The sequence below is a fragment of the Mustelus asterias genome, chromosome 16 (genome assembly GCF_964213995.1).
Source record: "Mustelus asterias chromosome 16, sMusAst1.hap1.1, whole genome shotgun sequence".
NCBI classification, from domain to species: Eukaryota; Metazoa; Chordata; class Chondrichthyes; order Carcharhiniformes; family Triakidae; genus Mustelus; species Mustelus asterias.
Genome location: NC_135816.1, coordinates 97,920,155 through 97,940,148, shown reverse-complemented (window position 1 = coordinate 97,940,148; position 19,994 = coordinate 97,920,155). Strand labels below are relative to the sequence as shown.

General features: G+C 48.0%; 1 protein-coding gene and 1 long non-coding RNA gene across 2 annotated transcripts in view; one reads left to right on the top strand and one right to left on the bottom strand.

Moving 5' to 3' along the window:
* LOC144505311 (uncharacterized) overlaps positions 1-16,325 on the bottom strand; it is a 97,111-nt gene extending 80,786 nt beyond the window's left edge. Inside the window, exons 1-2 of the long non-coding RNA XR_013499809.1 lie at positions 16,156-16,325; positions 7,653-8,025 (exon numbers count right to left, since the gene is read on the bottom strand). This is a non-coding gene — a long non-coding RNA (uncharacterized LOC144505311). The remainder of the gene's footprint in view (positions 1-7,652; positions 8,026-16,155) is intronic.
* Positions 16,326-16,759: 434 nt separating this feature from the next.
* The window catches only part of LOC144505308 (oxysterol-binding protein 1-like), a 49,333-nt gene continuing 46,098 nt past the window's right edge, over positions 16,760-19,994 (top strand). The window contains exon 1 of the mRNA XM_078231424.1: positions 16,760-17,055. Coding sequence (XP_078087550.1) covers positions 16,934-17,055 — 122 coding nt within the window. The 5' untranslated portion in view covers positions 16,760-16,933. The remainder of the gene's footprint in view (positions 17,056-19,994) is intronic.

Below are 19,994 nucleotides of genomic sequence, written 5' to 3'. Positions count from 1 at the left end.
GCGATGTTCACAAAACACTCGATGCCGTGAAGGGAATAAAAAACAAGGCTCTTTGCTTGGAGAAACAAACAAGGCAGCCCTGACCAAGGACACTGAACGTTAGCTCTACTCTCTCTCCACAGATGCTATCAGACTTGCTGAGATTTTCAGACATTTTTTGTTTCTGCTTCAGATTCCAGCATCCACAATATTTTGCCTTTATCTTAAAGCTCCTTACCAGTGGGTAAATAAGCCATAACTGTCAATCAAACCACTTAAAAGGATGCAGACATCAGACCACAGAATCATGGAATCCGTACAGTGCACTAGAGGTCATTCAGCCCATCGAGTCTGCACTGACTCTCTGGCAAGGTATCGTACCCAGGCCCTCTCCACCATCCTATCCCAAATCCTAACCTTTCGATCTTAGAAGGGTATTCCCCAGTGAAACTGACCAACAAAGCACATTGAAGGGATTTCACAGCAGCTGTGGTTATCACAGAAAGCAAGGGGAATTCTTGGGAAACTATAAGAGCACTTTATTGAAGGCTTTTAACACCTGGGCCAATGCCTCCTTGTGGAGTGGAGTGATGGAGTGACTTTGAAGGCTTCTAGGAGCCCAAGGGGCATCAATATCAAATTGACCAGGGCACTTCAAAGCTTTTAGAGTACAAAGACAATAATGAATATCTTAACTCAGAAGAGTGTCTGAATTCACCAACCTGGAATTGAACAACATCTTTCCCAGGGCAACAAGGACTGCCCAGTGCAGAAACTAGACCCCATCCTGGGCAGACTCCTGAGATCAAGCCCTCTCCCCTGCACCCCCCCAGCCCAAGCACACCCAACCCCCCCGTCCCTCACGGGACACTTACTCTGCAACCTGGCAGTGGGAGTAGGGACTTATGGGCACAACACTTACCTTGTTGCTCCCCCTGGGTCTATGGGTGTCAGGACCTGCACTAAAGGTGGATTTCCTGGTGGGGTGGGGGTAGGGAGCATGCAGATGTATAACAGGAGGCTGCTGAATCGGGCTTCCCGCGGCGACACGTGGCACAGTGGTTAGCACTGCTCCCTCACAGTGCCAGGGACGCGGGTTCAATTCCCACCTCAGGTGACTGTTTGCACATTCTCCCCGTCTGTGTGGTTTTCCTCCGGCTGCTCCAGTTTCCCCCCCACACTTCAAAGATATGTGAGTCAGGTTGGTTGGCTATGATAAATTGCCTCTTAGTGTTAGGGGGATTAGCAAGATAAATATGTGGGATTACGGGGATAGGGTGTGGGTGGGATTGTGGTTGGTAACAGGTTTGTTGGGCCGAATGGCCTCCTTCTGCACTGCAGGGATTCTATGACTCTGGCTTGCTAATTACATTACAATGAGCAACTCTGCAAAATCAACGGGCCGGAACCTGATTGAGGCTGGCCAGCTGGGAGTATCGCTCCTCGGCGGGAATCCTGTTTTATCCCTGACTCCCGATTCACCGGGCCATCAGAATTCCCATCAGGGGTGAGCAGGCAACGTGAATCCCGGCCAATATTACAGGGCCACCGATCTCAGTTCAAAGCATGACTGGGATAAAGTGATTTGTGAATTAAGGGGCAGCCTGAAAGCATCAGAAGGAAAAGCAAATACCCAAAATCTAGGAGCTTTTGGGTTGGCTCAAAGGGAATTTTATGAAGTCTGACCTGACTAGAAGCAGGAAAAGCTGAGAGGTTTTAAAATGCTGAAAGAGAAAACCAGACCAAAACATGATGACAATATTCCTGGAACAGGCCTGAATCTTTCGCCCGTCAGGCGTTCACACTCAACGGGGCTGGAAGCAGACGTGAAACATGAAATATGTTCCGGGCCCCCGAGTACGATTTCACGCCGACGAGCCTATAACGCGCCCTGTGAAAGCTGAAGCGCTACCAGGCAGGATGGGCACCAAGGGAGGGTGTGGGCTGGGGTTTCTACATGTGCTCCCTCAGGGGGATAGTCACTGCAGAGCGTTCCAGGGAGCTGCTGACCAGTGACAGAGCAATATCGATGTTAAAACCTCGAGTGTCTGGACAGCACAATCACACACACAGTTCAGTACCCCAGGCATAGGTGTTATTCTTATTTCAGCCCTGACAGTTCACCCCGCCCTGGGTCAAGGTTGAAGCTAAAACGTAAAGGCCCCCTGGCTAACCGATCCACCCGCCAACCCTAAAAGCAGTCGAGCTCGATAAAACTGCGTTCGATTTGTCGCTTAATGGGATAAATTGCTTGCCTGATTGTTGGCGGGAAAGCTACTGACTTTCTCGTGCCCGCCAAAATAGTGGGACAACACTGGGACGTGCACCTCGAGTCGACTTGCACCATTTCAGGCACTTCCCTCCGCCCGAGCAATGTAAAATTCTGGCTCATCTTAATGGCATTCTTCCATGAGCAAAGAGAGACATTATTCAAAGGGGGCGGGGGGGGGGGGGCGGAGGAGTGAGGAGGAGTTAATGGCATGGAAAGAGGTCACTGCTAACTTGCTGATGCGCGTTATCAAACACGAGGCTAGATGCTCGGGAAATAAAGGCTTTTATTTACTGTAATGAAGCAGCCAATAATTATATACACGATCCCAGACTGAGGGGTCCCAGCCAGAGCAGGGACTTTTATACCTCTCCCAGGAGGCGGAGCCCGACTGGGATGTACCACAACACTACAGTACAAAGGTGTAACAACCCCACCCTAACCCCAACAGCAACAAGTAGCACAACCCAACAGTAACATATGTACATCCTTGTAGTACTGGCCAGATCCTGGCTCAGTACTATCCAGTGGGAACCAACGATGGTTCACCACACTTGCTCAGTCAACTGGTGTGAGAAGTAAACAGGAAATCAGGCGTCCAGGTGAAGAAGCAGCGACCGATTTAGCTTTTAGGTGTGTCTGCCACATTCTTTACAGACATCAATGGTGGCACAGTGGTTAGCACTGCTGCCTCTCAGTGCTTAGCACTGCTGCCTCACAGTGCCAGGGACCCGGATTCGATTCCCGGCTTGGGTCACTATCTGTGCGGAGTCTGCGCATTCTCCCCATGTCTGCCTTGGTTTCCTCTGGGTGCTCCGGTTTCCTCCACAGTCCAGAAGACATGCTGGTTGGTGCTAAATTCTCCATCAGTGTACCCGAACAGGCACCAGAGTGTGGCAACTCAGGGGTTTTCACAGTAACTTCACTGCAGTGTTGATGTAAGCCTACTTGTGACACCAATAAATAAATAAAAAGATCAAAAGGTGACAGAAGCTCGAAAGTTAAAATCAGTGCAAACCACTGGGTATGTTATATTGATGATGTGGAGATGCCGGCGTTGGACTGGGGTGAACACAGTAAGAGTTTTAACAACATCAGGTTAAAGTCCAACAGGTTTATTTGGTAGCAAATACCATTAGCTTTCGGAGCGCTGCTCCTTCGTCAGATGGATTTCCACTCACATTTCCACTCCAGCTGACAAAGGAGCAGCGCTCCGAAAGCTAATGGTATTTGCTACCAAATAAACCTGTTGGACTTTAACCTGGTGTTGTTAAAACTCTTACTGTGTTATATTGATACATATGGAAACTATATCAAAGGATCTGTGTATTAATTCTTAGTATGTGGACAATTTTACATGGACAGAAAGCTTTAGAACATCGGAGCTGCAGGGTTGTCCGTGTCGTCTCCCAGGTTGAAATGAAACTGAGGCTGGATCACATGACACAATCTTCCCTTCCATCTGAAAAATCCTGGTTGCCCCTCAGTGACGTCCTCAGGCAATAAAAAGCAAACAGGGAGGTTGCACAGACACGTCAAGTCTTGTCCCCACAGGCGTTCTGTATGATGTAATCGAGAGCCCAATCAAAGAATGGTTCAACTCGCACCTGTAGATTATATGTTGGGCTTGGAATGACCCTTTGGTGTTGTGGAGGGAACACTGCACACTCAGAGAGGCTGGTTTTCATGTGAGAGGTTATGCTATCCCAGGTGAATGTGAAGAGTCCCATGACACTACTTTGAAGTGGACAGGCATGGTTTCCTCTTCCTCTTCATGTCTTAACCAATGGTTATCCCTCAGCCAACATCGACGGCAAACAAAAGTTTAATCTGGCCATTCATGGCATTGTTCTTTGTGGCTTGCTGAATGTTAAGTGAAGACACCTGTAATGCACAATGAGCACCACGAGATTGCACTGGACACCATTTTGTGGTGCAGTGGCAGTTCTTGAAGAAACTGCCTCTGGTCCATTAGAGGAAGGGAGAAAAAATGAGAGATGGATAGACTGAGAGAGGGAGGAACAAATACAGAGAGACAACATGATAAACAAATGCAGAGATAGACAGAGAGGAACAAACATAGAGAGACGGATTGAGAGACATGTGTATAGTCCATCAACGCTTCTGCTTTCTCAGGAGGCTAAGGAAATTTGGCATGGCTGCTGCGACTCTCACCAATTTTTACAGTTGCACCTTTCCGGATGGATCACAGCTTGGTGTGGCTCCTGCTCTGTCCAAGACCACGAGAAACTACAAAGGGTTGTGAACATAGCCTCGTCCATCACGCAAACCAGCCTCCCATCCATTAACTCCATCTACACTTTCTGCTGCCTCAGAGAAGCAGCCAGCATAATCAAGGACCCACCGACATACCCTTTTCCACCTTCTTCCATCGGAAAAATATACAGAGATCACATGTCAACCAACTCAAAAACAGCTTCTTCCCTGCTGTCATCTGAATGATACTATCATATATTAAGCTTATCTTTCTCTTCATCCTATCTGTAACTGCAACACTACATTCTGCACCCTCTCCTTCCCTTCTCCCCTATGTACTCCATAAACAGTATGTTTTGTCTGAATAGTGCGCAAGAAACAATATTTTTCACTGTATCCCAAAACGTGACAATAATAAATCAAAAAAGATAGAAAAAGGAGGAACAAATACAGAGAGTGAGAGACAAAGACGAACAGAGGCATGAGAGACAGAAAGAGTGAGAGGGAGGGATGGAGAGAGCGAAAGAGAGACAAAGCCAGGGACAGTTCAAGAGGTCAGTGAAGAAAGTGCATAAGAGCCAACTTTCATATTTGGTTTCAATTCTTCTCACACAGCCATCTGGTAAACAATCTCCCAGAGCAGGTTCTCCGATTTCACATCTCTCCTCTGCTGACTGATCAGGGTGCAGCTAGGATTACGCTTTTCAAGCTGTGACCTCATTTCCAATGATATAACAGTCCTACGTGTGTGGCACAGGCCCTCCATGTATTGATGTGGCGAACAGACGCATCTACCAGAAGGCCAGAAAGGTGCAAGAACAGAGTACTGGAACTGGAGAAGACTCACCTAGCACACCTACTTTCCCTACTGCCTAGCAATTATTCACACGCTCTTCAAGCAATCATCCAACCCTTTCGAAAGACATGATTGACCCGCCACCAGACAAATGTGGAAAATGTGACATTTTCCTACTTGGCAGGAAGAAGAAAAAGAAACATATTATCTAAATAGCGATAGATCGCAGAGCTCCGAGGTGCAGAGGAATTTGAATGTCCACCATCTACAAGTCAGGAGTGTGATGGAATACTCTCCACTTGCTGCAGAGTACCTAGCCTCTGACTTGCTCTTGTAACCACAGTATCTATGTGGCTAGTCCAGTTCAATTTCTGGTCAATGTTAACCCCCAAAATGTTGATTGTGAGGGATTGAGCGATGGCAATGCCATGGGATGTGTGACGCTCGTGTACCTTTACAAGTTTTTTTAAAAATCATGTTCTCTGTCGCTCTCAGCCCTCATTGTGGCACTGGGTTGTCTACTGGGAGCCCTTTTATTGCTCCTTAAGTAGTTTGAATGGGATGTGTTTATTTTTACTTTGTGAATATATGAATCTATGACATTGCATTGTCAGGAGGAAGAATGTTTGAAGGTCAGATGACAGGAGCTCTTTCATTTTCAGTTCTGAGCTGCAAGTTTTAATTTTTAGAAGGGACATCAAGCTGGAAAGTCTCTCTCTCTGGTTTTGGGAAATTTTGCTGTTTCGCTGAAAGCCTTCCTGGAATAGAAAGTCTGCTGTTAGTGGCTTGAGCAGAAAGTCTCCCTGGTGTTCTGGGAAGCTGTTCTGACTTCAAACTGTTCAGAATGTTTCAGAGAACTGCAGCATTCATCCTAAGGACTCAGTTCAAGTACAGCATGAGCACAAGTCTTCACTGTGTTAAACCTGTGAAAAGGGTTTTGTCGAAAGGAAGTTGTGGTTTTGATCGGAACATCTTATGTATATTTCTTAAGGGTTATACATTATTGTTATTCTTTTGTTTTTGTTTATAATTGCTAAATGCTGTGGCTAATTTTCTTTCCTTACTTGTTAACTATATTCTTTAATAAACTTTGTTTGATAAAAGCTCCCTAGTGGGTCATTTGAATCATACTTGAAGTGAACCATGTCATGCTCATCCAAGCCAAATTCCAGGTGCAAAACCTATGATCCAGGCAGGCTTCATAAAACACTGTGGAGTTTCTGACCTGAACCACAACAAATGTCAAGGGGAGATTGCTGGATTCTCCCTTGTTGGAGATGGTCATTGCCTAGCATGATGGTATGACGCGGATGTGAGTTGCCATTTGTCAGCCTGGATATTGTCCAGGTCTTGCTGCATTTGGACATGAACTCCTCCTGACTGTACCCTCGAGGATGCCAACCAGGTCGGACTCAAGATAGTCATCATCCTTCAAGATGATTGTACCCTCTCTCAAGTCTTGAGGTCTTTGCACGGTGGCACAGTGGTTAGCACTACTGCCAGGTCTCATTCCTGGCTTGGGTCACTGTCTGTATGGAGTATGCACTTTCTCCCCTTGTCTGCATGGGTTTCGTCCAGGTACTCCGATTTCCTCCCACACTCTGAAAGACGTGCTGGTTAGGTGCATTGGCTATGCTATATTCTGCCTCAGTAGACCCGAATAGGTGCCGGAGTGTGACGACCAGGGGATTTTCACAATAACTAGGGGGTGGCATGGTGGCACAGTGATTAGCACTGCTGCCTCACAGTGCCAGGGTCAATTCCGGCCTTGGGTCACTGTCTGTGTAGAGTTTTCACATTCTTCCCGAGTCTGTGTGGGTTTTCTCCGGGTGCTCCGGTTCCCTCCCACAGTCCAAAGATGTGCGGGTTAGGTTGATTGGCCATGCTAAATTAATTCTAGTGTCAGGGGATTAGCAGGACAAATATGAGGGTTTGGGGAATAGGGTCTGGGTGGGTTTGTGGTCGGTGCAGACTCGATGGGCTGAATGGCTTACTTCTGCACTGTAGGGGTTCTACGATTCTATCAACTTCATTGCAGCGCCAATGTAAGCCTATTTGCGACACTAATAAATGGACTTAAAAAATAACTTATCGGAGAATGCAAAAGCAGGGAACTCGAAATACAAATACATGAATTGTTGATCGTTGTGCCACAGGTAATGCAAGGTCTTCGGTTATAAAAAGCACACCACTGAGCTTCAGAATTGTGAAGTAGGGAAGGTAAGCTGAACCTGCATTGAACCTCAGTTAGACCACAGTAGGTCTGCATTTTTCACCTGTCGGACACACGCACTCGGTGGGCCAGGAAGCGACACGAAATGTAAAAGTCACTCGACAGCCAGTCAAAGCAGATGAGCCACATCAAAAACTTTTATCCACACATTGCTCTACCTTTAGTTGTGGGAGAAAGCCTGTTGGTTGGTCATCCCTCTTGCTTGGATGTCCTGGTGATCTTTGGTATCTGCTTGTATTGGCAGGATTGGAAGTTGTGTGTGGAGTTTCCTGCCCATCAGGAGTTCGGGATAGGGCCAGGCCACGTTGTAACGAGGTGGATCCATTGAATAGTGGGAAAGTCCTCATTCTTTTTAGTACCTCTGATATGGCCTCCCCGTTTCACTGTGGGTATCTAGCGGAGCTGGCATGGTGGTGGAAGGCAGAAGCGGTGGCGAAATGCATGACGTACTCATCTGAACATTTTGGGCTGCTGTCAGACATCCGGGATGGTGTGGCTCACAAATATCTGGTTCGGAGCTTTAGTTACTGCCTGTGAGGGAGTCATACATAGGAGATGGTTTACTGTTGAAGATAAACGGGACCACGCCCTGTCTCTGCCATGGCCTGCCGGGGACTGTGTAGGAATGAGGGGCCCTCTTTCATCCCACCTGTGCAGCATACACACTTGCCTTTGCTCAATCATCCTGAAAATGCCTGGCCACCAGACAGTGGATTGAGCCTGTGCCCTCTCCACTTGATGATGCCTCAGTGATACGGGGGTATTTTTGGAGGGTCTCCGGCTGAACGGAGGCACGGTGGCCAATAGTGTACACTGCTGCCTCACAGCACCAGGGACCCGGGTTTGATTCAGGCCCCCTTCCCGTAACCCCACATATTTATCCTGCTAATCCCCTGACACCAGGGTCAATTTAGCATGGCCAATCCACCTAACCCGCACAATTTTGGACTGTGGGAGGAAACCAGAGAATCCAGAGGAAACCCACGCAGACTCACACCACAGACAGTGACTCAAGGCCGGAATTGAAGCCAGGTCCCTGAAGCTGTGAGGCAGCGGTGCTAACCACTGTGCCACCGTGCTACCCTTTCAATTGTGACCTTGAGGCCTACAGTACAGGAGAGTTGAAGAGAGCTTGAGGAGAGTTTGAGTAAGTTGGGCCTATACTCATTGGAGTACATTGAGAGGCAACCTTATTGAAACATATATGATTCTCAGGGGACTTAATAGGGTAGATGCTGTAAGGTTATTTCTCATTGTGGGAGAATCAAGGATGAGAGGATATAATCTCAGAGTGAGGGGTCACCCATTTCAGTCAGAATCATAGACTCCCTACAGTGCAGAAGCAGGCCATTCGGCCCATCGAGTCTGCACAGACCACAATGCCACCCAGGCCCATCCCCATAACCCCACATATCTACCCTTTTAGTCCCCCTGACACTAACAACAATTTCGCATGGCCAATCAACCTAACACACAAAGACACAGGGAGAATAGGCAAATGTTGCACAGACAGTGACCTGAGGCTGGAATTGAACCTAGGTCCCTGGTCCTGTGAGGCAGCATTGCTAACCACTGTGCCACCTTGCTGCCCATGAAATGAGGAGAAATTTCTTCTCTTAGAGGGTAGTGCTGTTCTGGTCTCCATACTACTGGAAGGACGTGGAAGCTTTGGATAGAGTGCAAAGAAGGTTCACCAGGATGTTGCCTGGTCTTGAAGGCTATGAGGAGAGTTTGAATAAACTAGAATTGTTTTCACTGTAAAGGTGGAGGCTGAGGGGAGACCTGATAAGAAGTCTACAAAATTATGAGAGACATAGACAAGGTGGATAGTCAGGGGCTTTTTCCCAGGGTGGAAGTGTCAATTACAAGGGGGCACAGTTTCAAGGTGAGCGGGGGTAAGTTTAAGGGAGATGTGGGGGGGAAGTTTTTCATGCAGAGAGTGGTGGGTGCCTGGAACATGCTGCCAGAGGAGGTGGTGGAAGTAGGCACATTAGCAATATTTAGGAGGCATCTTGGTTGGGTACATGAATAAGGAGGGAATAGAGGGATATGGACCGAGGAAGGCCAGAAGGTTTTTTTTAGTTTAGTTAGAGCATTAGATCGGCATAGGCTTGGAGGTCTGAAGGGCCTGTTCCTGTGCTGTACTTTTCTTTGTAGTAGATCTGTGGAATACTTTACCACAGGGTGCTGAAGAGGCTGTGTCATTAAGTATGTTCAAGGCTGCAATACACAGATTTTTAATCAGTAAGGGAATCAAGGATTATGGGGAGAAGGTGGGAAAGTGGAGTTGAGGATTAGCACATCCAATCAGTCATGATCTAATTGAATGTAGGAGCTGACTTGATGGGCCAAATGGCCTACTTCTGCTCCTACGTCTTATAGTTTTATGCATTGCATATTTTTGCTAAATTATCTAAATTCAGCATCGCAAATTATGCTAACTGTCTCAATCCAGCATTTTACATCTTCCCATGCGTTGATGCTAATTGTCCCACTTGCGCATTGCATACACTTGCATTGCATTTTAGGCTAAATATCACAACCCCATTATTGTACAAGTGTGCATGACATTATTTTGCCAGTTACTAGCGAGCCGTACAGTCTGAGTGGGTGGGGAATCTTCTGTGGTGTAAATTGGAACATGGGTTTAAAATCTTCCCTCCGTATCGTGTGGTGTGCGTTATTCAGTCACCTCTAGCTCTGTAAAAAGCTTCGGAATCTACTTTTATACTTGGAGCCAGGCTGATGTTTGTTGCCCTTGGTTAAGTTCAACATGGGCTTTATGACTCAGCAGTGGACAGTCCTGGTTGTGGACCACGAACAGTGGCTCTCAGATTATATTATTCTTGACTTTGGTGTCACCTGCAGCTTGCTCCATAAATGTGTGGCATGGGTGTCGTTAACCATTGAGTCAACAGGCATGGTTCTCTGCCCAACAGGATCATAACACTGGCTCTTGTGTCAAATTTAAAGTTTCTGAGATGGCTCTTAACCGAAATGTCTGCATTCCAAGTCGAAAATCCAGGATCTTTCACCTCACCCAAGCAGCCTGGCTGAATGTCTTCTTGGTGTGCAGTCTCAACCTCATGAATCACCTTTTAATCTGCTGTGTGTTCAGGTGTTTTGACCTTGGTGGGGCGGCATGTTGGCTGGCCACCATTTATTGCCCATCCCTAGATGCCCAAAGGCAGTTGAGATCAACCACACCGGTGTGGCTCTGGAGTCACATGTAGACCAGAGCAGAGTAAAGGATGGCAGATTTCCTTCCCTAAAGGGACATTAGTGAACTATGGTTTCACGGTCATCAGTAGATTCTTAATTCCAGATTATTTTTTATTGAATTCAAATTCCACCATCTGCCGTGGCAGGATTTGAACCCAGGTCCCCAGAACATTAGCTGAGTTTCTGGATTAATTGTCAAGCAATAATACTACTGGGCTATTGCCTCCCCTGGCTAGTCAGCTGGCCTTTTCCATTGATGTTCTTTTCATAGATACAAGCGCACTTGTGTTTCTTCTCTATTTTCATCTCTACAAAATGCAGAGTGTATCCATAAACTGGTCTTCCTGATTTTGGTCACTGATCCTTACCATTTCCCCAGCTTGCTTCCTAATAAATTATATCTTGTGGTGTTGATTATTTGATTTGATTTATTATTGTCACGTGTTGGTATGCAGTGAAAAATATTGTTTATTGCATGCTACACAGGCAAAGCATACTCTTCATAGAGTACATGGGGGAGAAGGGAAGGAGAGGGTGCAAAATGCAGTGTTACAGTCACAGCTAGGTTGCAGAGAAAGATCAATTTAATACAAGGTAGGTCCATTCAAAAGTCTGGTGGCAGCAGGAAAGAAGCTGCCCTTGAGTCGGTTAGTACGTGATGTCAAACTTTTATGTCTTTTACCCATGGAAGAAGGTGGAAGAGAGTATGTCCGGGGTGCGTGCAGTCCCTGATTGTGCTGGCTGCTTTTCCAAAGCAGCGGGAAGTGTAGACGGAGTCAATGGATGGGGGGCTTTGCACAACTCTCATGAAATTGTGCATAAGGCGGTACAGTGATGAGCACTGCTCACTACTGGACCCAATGGACCGGAGTTCAATTCCCGGCTTGGGTCACTGTCTGTTTGGAGTGTGCACATTCTCCCCACGTCTGTGTGGATTTCCTCCAGACGTTACGGTTTCCTTCTACAGTCCAAAGATGTGCGGATTAGGTGGATTTGCCATTCTAAATGCATGGGGTTACGGGGATAGGGTGAAGCGGAGGGCCTGGGTATGATGCTCTTTCAGAGAGTGGGCGCAGACTCGATGAGCTGAATGGCCTCTTTCTGCTCTGGTAAGGGATCAGTGACCAAAATCAAAAGACCAGTTTATGTAGAGGTTCTATGGCTCATCATCCTTCTCCCTCACTCTCTCTATATTTGCTACTTTGAGGCATGGCATAAGTACTTGTGGAACAGCAGGAAGTGGAATCCGTAGCCACCTTCCTGTCGGAGATCCGAATGGAGCCAATCATTCTGGAGTGGCGAAGAACTGCAACTCAACAGTGCCAAGTTGATAGCAGAATGTTTCTTCAACAAAACCTTTACCATCTTTACTCCTCTTCCAGCCTCTCCATTAGCTTTTGGGTGAGCAAGTCCTGTGGACAATGCCCATAGGTTTCTGCGAACTGCTTAAAACAACTGGTTGCCAACAAGGGGCCACCGTCTAAAATGATGAGATCTGGAATGCCACGTGTGGTAAAAAATTTCTTCCAGCGATTTAGTGGCAGCTTCTGAGGCGGGATCATGATGACATTTAACCTCTACTCATTGGGAACGATAGTCAACGGCCATGAGGGATGTCTCCCCCTTGCGCTCACATACATCCACTCTGAGATGATCCATGCTCAGAATGGAAATGAGGATGCCATCAATAGTTATATTTGTTCTTGGCAATATTGCACAGGTGATGTGACTCAAAATCATTTTCTCCTGTTTTTTTGAGATCCTCAGCCACCAAATGGAATTTCACACTCTAGCACAACACTTTGTAGTACCCAGGTGTTCCTGATGTATTTTCTAAATGATCTTAGAGTCAGAGGACTCACATCATAAATCAACCAGTCATCTATGATGCTGCGATGTCTTCGTAGTGTATTCGAAGTATCAAGCAACGATGACATCTCTTGACGCTCAAGCTTTATGATGAGATTATTTGAAAAATTCAGGCCATCCAGTGATGCAGAATTCCTGAATTTTAGCATGTTTCTCCTCTGCTTTCTGAGCCTTTTGAATTTCATTTAGCCTTTGTGTTGCTGCTGGTAGAATTTTTGTGATCAATGAGGTGCAGGACTCTTTCAACAGATTGTATGCCCTCTTGTTCAGGCTTTTCAACAGGAACGTGTGACAGTGCATCTGCTGTAATTTGCTGCTTCTCTTGCTCAGGTAATGAACTGATGGTTCCATCACCTGCAGTTTACAAGAAAGCTTCTAACTGGTTTTCTCAAGGTTTTCATATGCTTTGATGCTCCTGTTTCAGGGGGCTTATTTCAACCTTCTCAGGAAATCTGAATGCTTTGGCAATTCTGTTCTGAATTCTTTCGGTTTTCCTGTCATCTATCTTATGAGTTATAGATTTGTGCAAGTTTTTCGACTTAATAGTGAACAGTCTTGGCTTTGGATCAGATACAAAATTTCTGCAATTTCTCCTCCTTCATACTGAAGTGTAGCAATCAACTGTTGCTTGATCTTCAATTGAATGCCTCTTGGACTGTGAAGTCATAAAGTTGATGTTTGGAGGAGGTCTTGCTTTCGCCACTGTTGTTTCTAAAAGAACTGAAACTCCTGCTCCAGTGTCTAGTTTGTTTTACGTTCTTTAATCGTAATGTCGGCACTCAAGTGGTTCCCACCAGATTCTGTAATTTCTCTGAAGAATTGCACTTCATTGTCTTTTTCACCTTCAATTTCTTATGTTATGTGTTTTGAATAGTTTCTCCTTACATTTCTGTGTTTGGAGATTCTTGTTGCAGCATACAGATTTAAAATATCCTCTCTCTCTACACAAAGGACGCTCTGCATTTTTGGCAGGGCATTGTTTGCGCCGATGCAGCCTTTTCCCACCACATTGAGAATGTTTAATAATAGTGGCCACTGCACCCTCTACACCCTTTCCCTGTTCTGGAATAGGTGCATTGCTACTTCATGTCTTAAAAGCACCACTGTGTCAGTCTTTTTTCTCAATTAAGTCTCCTTGTCACCCTGACTTTGCTTTCTCACATGTTAACCGCACAGCCTTCAAAGATTAAATCCTCCCACAACTGCAACAAATCTGATAAAGTCTCCTCTAATAACCCTACAGCAAAGCAACCCTCAATTAACTCATCTTTCAGGACTTGTATTCACAATTTTCTCTGCCAGTCAATACAAAGCAATCTACGATTACACCCAGTCATTGGGTATGTCTCTGAACGTCACCCTTTCTAAGATGGCGTTCCATCTAAGGTTGAAGTATAAAAGGCTTCTATAACCTCTTTGTGTGTTGCTGTCTCTTTGTTTATGCTCTGAATGACCAATATATTTATTTGATTTATTTATTGTCACATGTATTAACACACAGTGAAAAATATTGTTTCTGGCACGCTATACAGACAAAACATACCATTCATAGAGAAGGAAAGGAGAGAGTGCAGAATGTAGTATTACAGTCATAGCTAGGGTGTAGAAAAAGATTAACTTAATGCAAGGTAAGTCCATTCAAAAGTCTGACAGCAGCAGGGAAGAAGCTGTTCTTGAGTCGGTTGGTACGTGACCTCAGACTTTTATATCTTTTTCCCGAAGAACGAAGGTGCAAGAGAGAATGTCCGGGGTGCGTGGGGGTCCTTAATTATACTGGCTGCTTTGCAGAGGCAGCGGGAAGTGTAGACAGAGTCAATGGATGGGAGGCTGGTTTGCGTGATGGATTGGGCTACATTCACGACATTTTGTAGTTCCTTGCGGTCATGGGCAAAGCAGGAGCCATACCATGCTGTGATACAACCAGAAAGAATGCTTTCTATGGTGCATCTGTAAAAGTTGGTGAGTGTCGTAGCTGACATGACAAATTTCCTTAGTCTTCTGAGAAAGTAGAGGTGGTGATGGTCTTTCTAAACTATAGTGTTGGCATGGGGGGGGGGGGGGGGGGGGCGGGACCAGGACAGGTTGTTGGTGAGCTGGACACCTAAAAACTTGAAGCTCTCGACCCTTTCTACTTCATCCCCATTGATGTAGACAGGGGTAAGTTCTCCTTTATGCTTCCTGAAGTTGATGACAATCTCCTTCGTTTTGTTGATATTGAGGGAGAGATTATTGTTGCCGCACCAGTTCAACAGATTCTCTATCTCATTCCTGTACTCTGTCTCGCCATTGTTTGAGATCTGACCCGCTACAGTGGTGTCGTCAGCAAACTGGAAAATCGAATTAGAGGGGAATTTGGCCACACAGTCATAGGCGCATAAGTATAGTAGGGGGCTGAGAACACAGCCTTGTGGGGCACTTATCAACACTATTGTCTACACTACTGCCTGCGAAGTAGAGAATAATACCTACTGGTTCTTTATCAGGCTTCTCAACTCATCCTGAAGAGGTTCTTAGCTTGTAAACCTACAGCGTCATTCCTGCCATTTCCTAGCTTAATGCGTTAGATGAGTTAATTGAGGGTTGCTTTGCTGTAGCGGTCAAAGGTGAGAATTTCCCCATGCTGTGCTGCATTCTGACCTCTTTTTAAATTCTGTCTGCATTTTTTCCAGTGCTATCTTTGACCTGTTGTCACTTAACAAGTCACTGGGCTCACTGCTTGATGATTTTTCAGTTGTCTTTCCTGCTGTCACCATCTGTCATCGTTGTTGTGGCTTTTAGGTGAGGTTGCCCTTGGTCAGGATTAATAGAGCTGAAACATTGCTCTAATGCTGGGGTGGCACAGTGGTTAGCACTGTTGCCTCACAGTGCCAGGGACCTGGGTTCAATTCTCAGGTTGCGTCTTTGTCTGTGAGGAGTTTGCACGTTCTCCCCATATCTGTGTGGGTTTCCTCTAGCTGCTCTGAATATCTAAACTAACTATGTACAGTACAAAGTTTTTTTTAAAGTGTACTTATTATTGTCACAAGTAGGCTTACATTCACACTGCAATGAAGTTACTGCGAAAATGCTCTAGTGGCCACACTCCGGCACCTGTTCGGGTACACTGAGGGAGAATATAGCATGGCCAATGCAACTGAGGTTTGCCGTATGGTCTGTTAAATGATCTTACATCACTGATAATGTAGACTATTTATATATTTGACATTCCCCCCTTGCAGTACAGTATCCCACCTCCCAACCAAACCCCCAAAAAGCACATGACCTGGGATCTTGCTGTGCCCAACTTGGCTGCGGCCTTTCTCAAAATTTCACTTCAGAAATTGCTTAATTGGACATGAGGTGCTTTTGGCATGCTGAGGAGATTAAAGGGCCAAGTCATAAGCCTACTGATATATAAACTTAAAATGCAGGCGTCATTTCTATTTTTTTTGCTTAAACTCTCTATTTTTACCTCAGCTTGAGCAGCAGCTGCACCTTTCTAGCTTTAGCCCCAACATGGGGCCCCGCGGGCCCCGCCCCGCCCCGCCCCTTGGTGATCCGCTGATTGACAGCGGCTTTCTGCCCACTCACCTTTGGAGGCCTGGCCAACCAGATGAGAGGGGTGCAAGCTGCCACGTCTCAGACGTAACGGTCGGTCCTTCAACCGACCAATGGGGCGGGAAGCGGCGCGCGCCGGTGACTCCGACCCCACGACGCAGCTGCTTCTCTCCCACCGTTTCCGTCCAGCGAGACCCCCCCCCCGATGATTGACACTGAAAGCCGACCAATAGACACCGGCGGCTGGCAGTTTGGACGTGACGCCGACGCAATGACGCAAGTACTTCCCCACCCCCCCACGCGGTGCGGCCCCCCGCCGCTGATTGCCATCGGATCTTCTCCAATAGACACAGGCAGCTGGCAGACTGTTAGCCAATGGCAGTTGAGGTCCGGGGCGGAAGGCCCGCCTTTCCCATGATCGGTGACACGGTCAGCTGGAACGTTTGCGGAAAGCCGCGCCTTAGCCCCGCCCATTCCAACCTGACAGGCGTCTGTCTCAACCAATGGCAGAATAAAGGATGGGCGTCGACCCCTGAGTGATGGTGCATCTGACCAATCGCCGGGCGAGGCTGGCAGCGGAGGGGGCGGGGCTCGAACGGAGGGACGACCAATGGGGAGAGTCGGACAGAAGGGGGCGGGGATTGCGCGCGGTCGCTCGGTGGTGGAGGCGGCGGAGACGGCGACGAAGGGAGGCCGCAGGCAGCAGCGAAGGTCCGTGGCACCGAGTCAGGGCCCTCGGGGTGACGCCCCGCCACCGGCCCCGCAGCTCCAGCCTGCCTCGGGCCGCTCCCAGCCGGGCCCCGGAGCCGCCATGTCGGAGCTCAAGTCGGCGTCGGACACCTACAAGGGCTGGCTTTTCAAATGGACCAACTACATCAAGGGCTACCAGCGGCGGTGGTTCGTCCTCAGCAACGGGCTGCTCAGTTACTACAGGTAGGAGGGAGAGGGCAATGGCCGGGGGGAGGGGATAGGAGGGGGCAATCGGGGTGGGGGGGATAGGAGGGGGCAAGGGGGGAGGGATAGGAGGGGGCAAGGGGGGAGGGATAGGAGGGGGCAAGGGGGGAGGGATAGGAGGGGGCAAGGGGGGAGGGATAGGTGGGGGCAATGGGGGGTGGGAGTGGGGTAGGAGGGGTCAATGGGGCAATCGGGGGGTAATGGGGGGTAGGAGGAATGTGGAGATAGAAAGGAATGGGGAGAGGGTGGAATGGGGAAGCAATGGGGAGAGGGAATGGGGAAGGACTGGGGGAGGAAAAGGAGGTGTGGGTGGGGTGGGGTGGGGTGGAGGGAGGAGAAGGAAGTGGAGGGAGGGGGAAGGTGAGGAGGGGGGTAGGAGTGGGGAAGAGGAGGGGATGCGGTGAGTGGGAAGGGAGTAGGAGATACCACAGCAGCAGGTGAGGCAAGAGAGTTCAGAGGCAAAAGGGAGAGTAGGAGTAAGAGCGGGGTTGAAGGGTGGCAAGCGAACAGGGCCAAGAGAGAGAGCGGGAGGAATAGGAATTAGAGAGTGAGTGTGGGGAAGAGGAGGCAACAAGTGGGGACAAGGGAAAGGGTGAAAGTGACAGTGGGGGGCCAAGGGAGGTGAGAGAGTGCAGGTGGGGAGAAGAGGATGCAGAGGCAAAGAAAGGAAGAGCGGGGGCAGGGAGGTGAAGAGTGCAGGAGCAAGGGGTGAAGGTGAGGAGAGAGTTGGGACAAGGTGGGATTGCAAGAGGACAGGAGAGCGAGGGCAAGTGGCTGAATGAGGGTTTGTGGGAGGACTTGGTGCCAGAAAGGGGTAGGGATATAGTGTGGGCTAAGGGGGGCGGAAAGAATAGGGCAAGGAGAGGGAGAGCAACGAGAGTGGGAGCAAAGAGGTGGGAGTGAGCGGGGGAGAGATTGGGGCGAAGGGCTGACGTGAGAGAGGGCTTGGGGCAAAGGAAATTTGGGCAAAGGGGTGATGCAAGGGAGATTGGGATGAATTGGAACCGAGGGGGAGATTTGAGAGTGGGGAAGAGGGAGTTTGAGGGATCTGATGATGACTGATGGAGTGATTGTGAGTGGAGCCGGAGAGAGAGGATGATCTCGGGATGCTGAGCTGAGTGAGAGAGAGGGCCTCTCGTGAGTGTGTTTTGGGGAGGGGTGCACAGATCTATTGGGCCAATGATGAGGTGTTGATGTGAGAGTCACACCTGTGTGATTGGGCAGGGGTGTGGGAATAGAGGCATGGTGGCACAGTGGTTAGCACTGCTGCCTCACAGCGCCAGGGACGAGGGTTCAATTCCTGGCTTGGGTCACTGTCTATGTGGAGTTTGCACATTCTCCCCGTGTCTGCGTGGGTTTCCTCTGGGTGCGCCGGTTTCCTTCTACGGTCCAAAGATGTGCAGGTTAAGTGGATTGGCCATGCTAAATTGTCCCTCAGCATTAGGGGGACGAGCTAGGGTAAATGCATGTGTTTGAGGTTAGGGCCTGGGTGGGATTGTTTTCGGTGCAGACTCAATGGGCCAAATGGTCTCCTCCTGCACTGTATGATTCTATAAGAGACCGGAAAGGAGGCAAATAGAGGGGCCGGGTGGTGGAAGAGATGTGGGATGAGTGCCTGGGAAGGAAGTGGGAGTGATGTCGACATTGCCACTTTCAGATTTGTGGGGTGCATTCTGGAAGACTGAATCCGATGTCTGGCCTGAAAGAGGGACTTGCACTTTTATAGTTCCTTTCCCAACTTCAGTATGTCTTCGAGTTTTGCAGGCAAGGAAGTACTGTTTGAAATGTTGTTGCGATGCAGCAGCCAATTTGTGTGCAGCCAGATCCCACCAGTGGCAGTGTGATAAACGTCATCTTTATTTAGTGCAGTCGGGAGACGAGAAAAACTGGCTCCACACACTCAGGAGGGAACTTTTGCCTTTATTTGAGACCATGGCGATGATCATCTTTGAAACAGAACACAGCTATCCACTCCCCGGTTGATCACTTAGGACAAAAGACAACACCTCCCGACAATTCAGAATTCCCTCAGTGCTGTGCTTGGTGTGTCACCATTGGCTTGTGTGATCGTGAGACCCACTGGTTTCATCCTGGTAGGGTGCACAGTTGGCCACCTCCTAGTGAGCAGAACTATTCTGAATTGCAGCTCGTTCTTGGTTTGTCTGCCTGGTTGACGTCTTCCACACTGGAAGCATTTTGGATGTTAGTGAGCTGGGGAACTTTGTGGGTCAGTCAGTATTTTATTCGGAAAATTAAAAATCTGCTTTGATAGCTCAAACGAAGGTGGAAATAAGGGATTGAGAGATTGACAAAACCACTATAAGTAGTGACTTGGCCACTTAAAAATAACTAACACCAGGTTTCATTTCCAGAGGGATAGAATGGTCAGCAATTAAACTATTGGGATGTAATTTGAACTTGGCCAGACCACTCTTGGAGTCACTGTGCACAGTTCCGGTCTCTGTATCACACTGGGAGTCACTGTGCACAGTTCCGGTCTCTGTATCACACTGGGAGTCACTGTGCACAGTTCCGGTCTCTGTATCACACTGGGAGTCACTGTACACAGTTCCGGTCTCTGTATCACACTGGGAGTCACTATGCACAGTTCCGGTCTCTGTATCACACTGGGAGTCACTGTACACAGTTCTGGTCTCCGTATCACACTGGGAGTCACTGTGCACAGTTCCGGTCTCTGTATCACACTGGGAGTCACTGTACACAGTTCTGGTCTCCGTATCACACTGGGAGTCACTATGCACAGTTCCGGTCTCTGTATCACACTGGGAGTCACTGTGCACAGTTCCGGTCTCCGTATCACACTGGGACTCTCTGTGCACAGTTCCGGTCTCTGTATCACACTGGGAGTCCCCGTGCACAGTTCCGGTCTCTGTATCACACTGGGAGTCCCCGTGCAC